The sequence below is a fragment of the Pagrus major genome, chromosome 14 (genome assembly GCF_040436345.1).
Source record: "Pagrus major chromosome 14, Pma_NU_1.0".
Lineage (NCBI taxonomy): Eukaryota > Metazoa > Chordata > Actinopteri > Spariformes > Sparidae > Pagrus > Pagrus major.
In genome coordinates this window covers 20,098,484-20,109,001 of record NC_133228.1, presented here as the reverse complement: position 1 = coordinate 20,109,001, position 10,518 = coordinate 20,098,484, and the positions used below count along the sequence as shown (strand labels likewise).

Sequence of the window (10,518 nt, the reverse complement as noted above, 5' to 3'; positions counted from 1 at the left end):
TTCAGGGGTAGAAACACAGAAATCCTCATTAACACGCAAACATGCTCTTGGCTAGTCTTAAAAATAAATGTTACAAATATTTTGAAAATAACTGTGTGCCAGGAACTTGTGAGAGCCCTGTATTGTCATTTTGTGTGCAATGGAGTTTTAAAGAGAAAAAAAAAGATTTATTGAGAATTTGTGTGAAATATATATGTTTTTACTAGAGAAACACATTCCAAGTCTGTCATTTGAAAGAAATCAGGTAAATGGCTGTATTTTATGTAACGGATGCGATTACACTAACGGCAGATGTTTATCATTTTAAAACACGGAGAGATGAATGTATTCAGCGAACAGTTTATTTTCATAAACGTGACAGAAATTTGATTCAGAACACCTTTGAGAGAAAAAAACAAAAGTACTTCTTTCCATCGATGTTTGAATAACCAAAATAAAGACGTTTTGAAAAATGAAGTGCTTCACAAGTTTGCTTACATGTCTTCAAGTACAACTTCATTGCAACGTATCTATGTACTGAGCATTTGCTGCAACTGCATGATAACATTTGATAACGTTCAGGTCAACTGGACACCTGTAACACTGTTCACGTCTGAACGATTAACATAATCTAACTCCCCTGCCCCTCTTTGTGCTTAAATATCGATCTCCTGGGGCAGGTCTTTGTACTTGATGAGGTAGTATGGGTAGCACTGGCAGCTATCAAAAACTACAAACATGGTGGGTTTGTTCACGTTGTCCACGCAGGTGTCGTAGAGACGGTACTGCCTTGTCTTGGAAATGATGGGCGGCGGCCGGCGGAGGTTGTTCTTCCCAACACTCACTGTCCCCACCAGGACTTTGGCGAGGAACATGTGGCGGACGTCGTCTTGGTGGGCAGTGGCGGTGTAGCCGTTGGAGAAGGAGGCGGTGATGGCGAAGTAGGAGCCGAAGCCGTAGGACGTTCCGTTGACCCCGGCCATGCGAGGGTCGAAGTTGTTGTGGCAGATCTCCTCTGAGGCCTCTTTGGTTGTCCCGTGGAAGAGATGTCTCTCCAGAGGCTCCTTAGACTTGGTGTGCTGCTTTTGCATGTACGCCTTGTGTCTGTGAAGACGACAAAGTAAAGAGTTTTGATGAAACTTGTGTCCTTTGCCTCAACTCATCAAGGTTTTAGACAGGAGACACAGACTGTACCTTTGATACTTGTCCCAATGCAGGAGGTTCTGGACCTGCTGGATGCTGACGAGGTCCACCTCAATCTCGGGCAGGCTCTCATAGAAGAGGCCTTGGACGCTCTGGTAGGCCTGCGTGCCGGCCGGAACGTCCACCAGACTGTAGTCTTGCTCCGAGAACGGACTCCACACTGGAGGATACCAGGAACTGAACTCCGCCAGAGGGTCCACGTTGAAGTTGGCCGCTGGAGGATCGCTGACAGGCTCGATGCGGTCAGTCTGGATTCCCGTCCTGGGCGTGGGGAGTAGAGGGGGACTTTTCATATTATAACAATTAGAGAGGCAGATCTTTTCTTTTAATGAATATCAGTGAAACAGAGACAGGAGATGAACAGAGACGTGATCCAGGACACTGACCGCAGGTGAGGCTTCATGGAGTCAGGGGATCTGTAGGCGGGTCGGTAGCGAATGTCTCTCTGGAACCCCGTGGTGGCGTTGGTCTGGATCATGGTGGTGAAGTCCACCTTGTAGACCTGCATGCCGATGTGGAAGGAACACTCGGGCTCCTTTTCACTCATCTTCTTTTGCAGCAAGGTGGACAATGGCTATGAAGAGGTGAAGCAATCAATGCTGGTGCAACTAGTAACCACGATATCCCCAGACTCCCTTAAAAATTCGCGCAATTTTCAGAGGTCTTGAATGAGGAGAAAAAAATCGCTACATTTTGGGAGTTGTTGAGTTTGGAGAAACTTTATAACTTTATGAAAAGCTGTCTATGACGACTTATCGATTATTTGGGCCTTCTTGTATATTCTGTATGTGTTACACATTTGATTTATTTGATCACAAATGGACAGCTTTACAACTGACACCTGCCATTAACATGTGCCTCGACATGTGTCTTTAGTGACCATTTGAAATCGGATCTCTCTTCCCCGCTCTATGTGCAAATATACATGCACATCGCTGGAACAAACGGATATGACGTTTTTTTAGTGTTTCACAGAGTTTATCATGTCTCAAAATAGGTAGCCTGTGGACTTTCTACATGGGCAACGAAGACATAGCCTGTATCAGTTACGGTTTACTGTATTTGTAAAGTTTTACATGTTTACCGTCAATAAAATGTTCTTTCATAAATTTGGTGTAAATGGTGAAATCAGCTGAAACAGCGTGTTCATCAGCTGCTGGGAGCGACACACTTTTGACAAGGAGGCAGGCAGGTTGGTACAGTGATGCCTCAACATACTCGAAACAACTTAATGTATTGTTTGTTAACTCTTAAAATCCCTACATTTGCGAAGGGAGTCTGGTGATATTGCAGTTAAAGTTGAGTTGAGACTGATTCACAATCTTCGGCTGCTAACATTGGTAGGTTAAGACAGCCCAAACACAGTGAACTACATGGATATCAGACAGTGTGCAATGACAATGAAATGGGAACTAATCAAACTGGAAGATACGAGGAAACACTGACCTTGCTGTACTCTTCCCAGCTGGTGTTGTTCCACCAGTAGATTTTCCATGTGCTGGGAAAGTAAGGGTTCTTGACCGGATTGTCCGAGTTAGTTAGTCGTCTGACCCCATCGTACTTCGATGGATCGTCTATCTCCATTATGTCAAAGCTCAGACAGAAGCGGAGGTTCCTGAAGTACACAAACTTTTCATTTTGTCTCAGCTTACAGAAAAAAACAAGACTACTACTTTGATTTTTAATCACTTTTCAGAGATTTTAGCAGGAAACATCTAACAGCAACATGCTGTGAAACCCTCTTACTCACCCATCCTTGATGAAAATGTCCTCTCTGTTGGCGTTGCTGTACATCCTTTCCAGTAAGACCTGTGAGTGAGGGGGGAAGTCGACCCACTGGTGGCTGGTGACGCACCACAGCTGCCAGTGATACGGGTAGGGAGTGTGGTGCATCTTACACTTCTTCCCGGCGCGACAGATATTCAGGAGGAAGTTGTCGCAGATCTGGATGTCAGAGGAGATCTTTGTGTGGAACAGAGACGTGACGGGCACTTTGGACGAGGCTTGTGGTTGGGTGGCAGTGGCTGTCGGGGTTTGGATCGCGGGCAGGACCACTTTCTTGCTGGGCTGAACGGGAGGCTGTGGTTGGGTGATGATGAGAGGCAGGGAGACGATGAGGGAGCTGGCTGGCGTAGGGTTTGCGCCAGGATTAGGTATTTTCGGTGGTTTACCTGGAGGGCTCGGCAGTGATGTGGTGCTGTTTGGAGTGAAGGTGAGCATGACGCAGGCGGTGCTCTGCTTCTGAGCGATGGACTGGATGACCATCTGAGGCTGTGGAGAAGCCGCTGAGGTCTGTGCCACGCTGGACGTGCTTTCACTTTTAATGGAAGCCTTGCCTTGCTTCGAGGGCGCAGGGGTCAGGTGAACACCGAGGCTGTAGGGGTTGACGGTCCAGGCGATGTCGAGCTGCTGGGACTTCATGGCCTCCCACACTGGGAGGGTGGTGTTGATGTCAGCGGGGATCTCCAGCAGGAGGAGAGACGGGCTCAGCATGGTGACTTTGGAAGATCTGGATGGAGGTTCTGTTACTGAAACGTTGTCCTCCATCTTTCTCTTCGCTCCTCTGCTGGTAGAAACGTTGGGCATCTTGGACCCCCTGTAAAAAAAACAAAAAAAAAAAACGCTGAACAATATGGGATGGCTGTAGTTCAGTATAAAGTTCACCAAATACACTAATCTCACAAATTTAAAAGTACTGGTTAATTATTACTCAAAGTAAAAGAAGCAGTAAAATCCATTAAAAAGAGGTGTGTCTCATGTGGCCTGTGTAGTGATACAATTCGGCATTGGTTTGGAGTCATTAGGTCACATGACACAGAAGCTATTGAAAAAAAATGCTTAATTTTCATAATAATTATTAATATAAAGTAAAAGAAGCAGTAAAATACACTAACAACAGGTATGTCTCATGTGGCCTGTGTAGTAATACAATTCGGCATTACTTTGGAGTCACTGGGTCACTTATTTTAACTTTTTACATACTCTTTAATTTAAACTCATTCTCAGCCATTAGCTGCTCGCACTGTTAGCACTGCGGCTACGACTACCTGTTAGCTAGCTAATGAAATAATTGGAAGTTAGCTAGCTCATTAACACGTCGATAATTAACCTTACCGTTGGTCCTGAGGAGCCTCACTCTAATTAACCTCACTCGGGAAATTATGGAAGTAATTATCACTATTTCTCACCCCGAAGAAGAGAAGTAATGTAACGTTTGGTATCGTTACACAGAGATGAGAAGTGAGCTGCTGTCAGAGAAGACAGGAGGATGATGTCTGAGTGCAGAGGTGCAGAGTGTGGTGGGCGGGGCCACGTTACTTTTAATTAGCTACTTAATATTAATTACATTGCAAGTAAGGTATCCATTGTATAACAAATAATATAAATTAATCTGATTACTTTTAGATTATTCTACTTCAAAAACAAAGAAAAGAAAAGAAGAACAGATTGGAAAGTACCACTTGTAGTACAGCAAACTACAGGTGTAGTACTGTGAATATTCTACCGGTGGTGTAAAAAGTACTCAAAAGTAAAAAGTAAATAAGTAAAAGTAAAGATATTGTCTTAAAATATTACTTTGGTAACAGTGATGGTCACACATAAGAATAGCGATTGAGTAAAGTATCCAATATTGAATGTACTTAAGTATCAAATGTAATTTTCTGGCAATAAATGTAAATAAGTATTAAAGATACAACACATTTAATATATACATAAGCTAAATTTACATGCATGTACAGTTTATGCTGTGTAGTACGAGTCGACCAAATGTTCAGAATCAGTTTTTTAAAATCTGATTGAAAAAATAAGTACATTTCAAAATGAGTTACTCTGGATCGTATGCAGCATTCTGAAAAGTAACTAGTAACTAAAGTTATCAAATAAATGTAGTGAATAGTGCAATATTTTCCTCCAAAATGTAGCAGAGTGGAAGTATGAAGTAGCAGAGTACCTCAAAATTGTACTCAAGTACAGTGCTTGAGTAAATATACTTAGTTATATCCCACCACTGCCTATTGAACCTTTCATATTACTTCTCATAACACTAAGGTGAAAGGGTAGACTACAGAGAGGACCGAGAGGGAAGTCATCATATCTGAAAATTATTTATTTGTATTTGTAAATCAGCACTCTCAGATTCCTGTGACATCATTAGTATCTGTAGATATAAAGCATATTTAATGTTGTACCATGTCATCCATAACAAAGCTGGGCTTACAAAAAACAACAGATTGACATGCAGAGCAAGAGTCATTTATAACACACACACTGTGCCGTCACACTGCAGCCACACACACACACACACACACACACACACACATATATATCTGTCTGACTGTGTTTTGGATAAACACTACATATTAAAGAAACAGCTGGACCTTTTATAGTAGTTCAAAGTGCAAGGATCAAACTAAAATAGTGCACAAAGTATTCAACTGAAAAAGTGGAATTTGTGTTAAACCAGGAAAAGAAAGAGCTGAAATTATGGATTTAATTACACTATGTGAATTTTAAGAAAAGTTGCCCTCCTGTTGTGCTGAAGAAAAGTGCAAACACACTTTCAACAGGGCTCGACAGCGGTCACAGAGACCTTCAGGGGCTCGATGGTCAGGGGAGTCTGCTGACAGCCCACCCAGAAGTAAGGAAACACTCTCTCGGTGATGGCCTGCTTGAACGTGTAGATGTGTGTGTTGTCAGCCGGGTCGTAGAAAGACACCCTGCCCCTGTCACAGTCCAGCTGCACCCTGACCCTCTGCGGGTTCCTCTTCAGGTTGAGCCTTGTTAAAGGAGAGGTACCCGCAAAGTACATCTTGTGGTAAAAGTACACGCACAGGTAGCCGTTCTTCAGCACCGAGGAGACTTTCTCTTTCTTCTGCACGGATGCTTTGGCCACGCCGACGACCCACGCCGTGTTATCTCCCACGCTGACGTCCCAGGCGCGCTTGCCCGAGGTGAAGCCCTCGCTGCCCAGCACGCCGGTGTCGGGGTCGTACCTCTCGGGGTTGTCGGGCAGCTTCTGCTTCTCCTCGCTGTCACGGACGCTGGTGAGGTCGTCTGACAGGACGAGCCACGGGGCGGCCGTGTTGGGGTCCAGAGTCACCGGGGCTGAAAAAACATGACAGATTGTCAGATGTCTCCAGGAGTTCAGTTCATTCAGCAGCACAAGCTTTTCTCAGCCCAGACGGCAGAATGAAATGCTGAAGTTTATCTTCCTGCAAACCAAGGATACATTTAAACTTTCATGTCATCGTACTATATTACATTTCTACAATACGTGTCAAATCACACTCTCATTACATGTGTATGAGCTGACTTTGATGGCGTGAGGAGGAGGGGATGGTGCTGTAAATCTGGATTAGTAGGCAACCAAGCCAGAGACCACTATTCAAGACTGTGTTTCAATATTCGTAAGCCTGATGGGATATTTTTAACGAGACAACAGTACATTTCCAGCCTTGTTCGTGGCAAGAAACTGGGTGTTTTTTTACAAGATGTCGGGATGTTTCCAGCCGTGTTTTTAGCAACAAAACTAGGTGTTTTTATCAAGTCATCAGGACATTTCCTGCCACATTTGAGGCAGCCAAACCATATATTTTGGATGAAATGTCAGGACATTTCCAGCAGTATTCATGGCTACAAACCTGTGTATTTTAACAAGACATCGCGACGTCTCCAGCTGTTAGTGGCCATAAAAACCAGGCGTTTTTATCGAGACCTGGGACATTTCCAGTCGGATTTGGGGTGACAAAAACAGGCATTTTGAGCCAAAACATGATCTTTTCCAAACATGGTCTAAGGCCTAACGAAAAGGCCCAACATAACTGGAACCTAAAGAAACGTGACATTGCAACATAAAGAAATGCTTTACCATATACGTGGCATCCAGAAATATACATTTCCAACATTTATTCCTGCGATTGGACTGCCTTTGCTCCACCTCATGAGTCCACGAGCGAATGAAACTGCATCTTGAAAGTTTCAAGAATAAACCTCACCATCTCCAGTGTGTACTCACTGTGTTTGACGACTGTATGCATCCTCTCCCACACGTGGAAGCTCAGAGAACCCACATATTTGGCCACATCGATGAGGGCTCCGGGGGCCATGACTGGATCTGGGATTGAGCGGGTAGCTCTGCAGGGAGCAGGATTAAACAGTTAAGGCGTGTTGTTACGAAAACAGAGAAAAGAAAAGTTTAAGAAGCTTTTCCTCACCTTGCCAGTGTCCTCTTGCATTTCTGAGAAGAAAATAGAGAATTTACATTTAAAAACAGGACTTGTGTTTTTATAAAAGCATCCATGAACTCAGCGAAACATTTACAAACGTACATGAAGCACAGAGATGCCGTCCAAAGCGATCTCCTCCTCTAAAACCTTGATGGATTCAGACACGGACGTGATATCTCTGGTGATTTCTTCGATCTTCTGCATCATCGCTCGGCGCCTCTGCTCCTCCTCCACCGCCAGCGCCGCCATCTGGGCCTCCTCCTCGGCTCGGAGGAAAGAGTGAAGCTTTTCGAACTCCTCTCGGGTCCGTCTCTCAACGAACCGGGCCTGGATCTGAAATGAAAGCAGCGTGAGAACAGCTTGGAAACAGCTTTGTGACCTCTCTCTCTCTATACATACGGTGGGATTCCACACACCTGAATGTACGCCACGGTGTCCTCGTAGTTTTTCTTCATCTTGTCGAAAGCGTCCCTCTTCTCTTGCAGGGAGCTGAGGGCTGACTTCATTTTCTCCTGAGTGACAAGAAAATTGAAGAGAAGCACATTAACCTTTAAAAATCACAGGCTGGCGACATCCTTGAAGATGACAGCTGCATTTATCTACCTTCATATCTCCTACTGCCTCGCTGACTGGGCAACAATCATGCTGTTTGTGCTTCCTGGACGTGTGACAGACCACGCAGATAGGCTCATTATCCAGCAGGCAAAAGAGCTTGAGCCTCTCCCCGTGGACGGGACACATCTCCCCCGGGTCACAGTACAGCTCTCCTCCCCCTCCAGCTTCCTCGTGACCCTCGCTGTCCTCCACGCACGCCTCGCACAGGTTCTTCAGGGTGAGGCTGGGCACCGGGTCGTCCTGGGACAAGGTCCTGCACAGGGGGCAGTCGCGGGTGTGTCCGTGCGTCCAGTACTGCCGCAAACAGGCGGCGCAGAAGCTGTGGCTGCACTTGAGCACCACGGGCTCTCTGAAGATCTCGCAGCATATGGGACAGGTGAGGTCCACCTGCTGGAGCGAGAGCCTGCACGCCATCCTCACAATGGCGCTCCCGGTTTAGGCTGAAATGAAAGTGGGGCAAAGGTGCAGGCACCGATCAGACACAGGGAAAGGCCCAGTTTACACCAACAAGCACTCAGTCACACTCAGTCACTGCTGCTCTGTGTGCCGTCTGCTTACTCCAGCACACTGCTGCTCAACACAAATCATCTCTAAAGCATTCAGAGTGCAGGCAGAAAGAAATCCACGAGAAACATTAGAGCCGAACGTACCTGGCGACCAGAGTGCTGTGACAAGTAAGATCTACGTGCCTTGTTTGTGAGCACTTCCTGCTTCCTGTTATGTCGAGTCATGCAAAGGAGGCGGAGTCTCAGAGGCAGAGCAGCAGCTTTTAACCCTTAACTGACCCGAGCAGCTTCCTGTTCACAAGGGAGAAACATCAGAGGGGTAAAAATACGATTTAATGACCAGAAATGACTGTTACACAAAACTGGGATTATTTTTTTCACTACTGCATTGATTTAAAAAAGATTTACTTGATTTTTTGCATTCTATATAAGCTGTTTCTTACTTTTCAACTGTCATTCTTTCGGTTTCATTGTCCAACTATGTTATGCAGCTATGTTTTCATCCTTATCTTATCCTATTTTTCAGCTGGGTTTTATTCTCCATTCATTTTCTCCCCTGTTTTTATCTCCATTCTATGTCTTTTTTTAAAGTGAGGCACTTTTTCTTTGCTGTGAAGCGCTTTGAGCTGCATTTCCTGCATGAAAGATGCAACACAAATAAAGTGCAGTAGTATTTATTTTACAAGTCTGGAGTCACAAGAAGATCCCGCTTCAATTTAATGGTCCCCAAGGCAAAAAGACTGGGGAACCACTTTAATGTCACTGCCAACACTACTTCTTTCTATTTTTGAGTTCATTCTCAGTTTACTCTCATACTTAACTTGTCTTACTTTTATTGTTATTGTATTAGGCACTGGTTTTTGCATTTAACCCCTCAAACACTTTGTATATTTCACTAATATTTAATACTCTTATTGTCTTAAATCGGCCCTGACCCGTGGAACCCACTGGTGTTTACTGGTTTTTGCATTGTACTGTACATTTGCTACCGTTGTAGCATCTCTGGCACAAGTTCTATCTTATCTTATCTTATATTATCCACTTAATGATAATTAAAGCATTAAGTCTGTGCTCAATTGAATCTGAAGTTGAAGAAATTCTAATCTACATGTGGAAAAAACAAGAAAATTGAGTATAAACGTATTTAATTCACATGTGAAAAAGTCTTATGAGTAAATTTTTTTATCAATTTGTGAAACAGAGTTAATAACTTCTGACTGTGCCCATTTCACATGTGACTCTATTTTATTTAGGCATGTTAACATTTCAGTTCAGATGTAAAAAAAACAGCCAGTCGCATGTGAAAATGTGTGAAAACGGGGCATTTCGTGTGATTTAAAGGGCCTTGTCTTGTTTCCACGTGTGCAAAAAGCAAATCACATGTGCATGTATGTAATTCACATGCAGAAATGTAAGGCAAACTGACATTTTCATAAGGGTTAATAATGCAATACAGCTGAAGCCAATATGAAAATATATTCAAAACTTCTTCTTCATCAGCTACGACGCCATCTGGTGGCTAACTGCAACACAAGGCTCATCTTCAGTGTTCAGCTGAAGCCGACTGCTGCATGTTTTGTAGTCAAATGGACGACGTAATCAGTTTGTAAAGTCAGCGGTCAGCACTAATTTCGTGTCTTCATCTTTCATTCAGCAGCTAAATTCAGCAGTTTGTTCCACCCTGCTCAGATCAGCAACTTCTGCTCAGATCATTTGACTTTTATTAAAATGCTAATGATTAAACTTCTCTGCGAATTTATCTTTTAATACGTCTGCTGTAGCTGTAAAGTCCTCAGTCGCACTCGGGCACTGTTTCTCATATTTCATTCTCTCCTCTGTAACTGTCCAGAAAGCCTTTTTTTCTGTATGTGTTACTTTGTTATGCTCCAGAGAACAACAACAACAAATTGACAGAGAAAAATGGAGTCTGCTCGCCGGGCTTCTCTGTGTGGACTCTATTTATCTTCAGTTTTTTGTTCTGTCCACTC

At 43.9% G+C, this 10,518-nt stretch overlaps 2 protein-coding genes across 3 annotated transcripts; both read right to left on the bottom strand.

Annotated features, from left to right (window-relative positions):
• Positions 1-323: 323 nt before the first annotated feature.
• Positions 324-4,447, bottom strand: LOC141008717 (protein mono-ADP-ribosyltransferase TIPARP-like). 2 transcript variants are annotated; one of them, XM_073481181.1, is made up of 6 exons: positions 4,371-4,447; positions 2,933-3,778; positions 2,629-2,797; positions 1,569-1,756; positions 1,174-1,443; positions 324-1,083 (listed from the first exon to the last, which is right to left on the bottom strand). In XM_073481181.1, exons 2-6 carry the CDS (start codon positions 3,766-3,768, stop codon positions 636-638), a joined length of 1,911 nt encoding a protein of 636 aa, XP_073337282.1. In that variant the 5' UTR covers positions 3,769-3,778; positions 4,371-4,447; the 3' UTR covers positions 324-635. The 2 variants fall into 2 exon arrangements, with proteins under 2 accessions (XP_073337282.1, XP_073337281.1); XM_073481180.1 differs by having other exon boundaries at positions 4,297-4,440.
• An 825-nt stretch (positions 4,448-5,272) lies between these two features.
• LOC141008573 (E3 ubiquitin-protein ligase TRIM35-like) lies at positions 5,273-8,728 on the bottom strand. Its single transcript, XM_073481006.1, has 7 exons — positions 8,675-8,728; positions 8,013-8,464; positions 7,826-7,921; positions 7,512-7,742; positions 7,398-7,420; positions 7,199-7,317; positions 5,273-6,288 (listed from the first exon to the last, which is right to left on the bottom strand). The coding sequence occupies exons 2-7, from the start codon at positions 8,436-8,438 to the stop codon at positions 5,744-5,746; spliced, it is 1,440 nt and encodes a 479-aa protein (XP_073337107.1). The 5' UTR covers positions 8,439-8,464; positions 8,675-8,728; the 3' UTR covers positions 5,273-5,743.
• Positions 8,729-10,518: the final 1,790 nt, after the last annotated feature.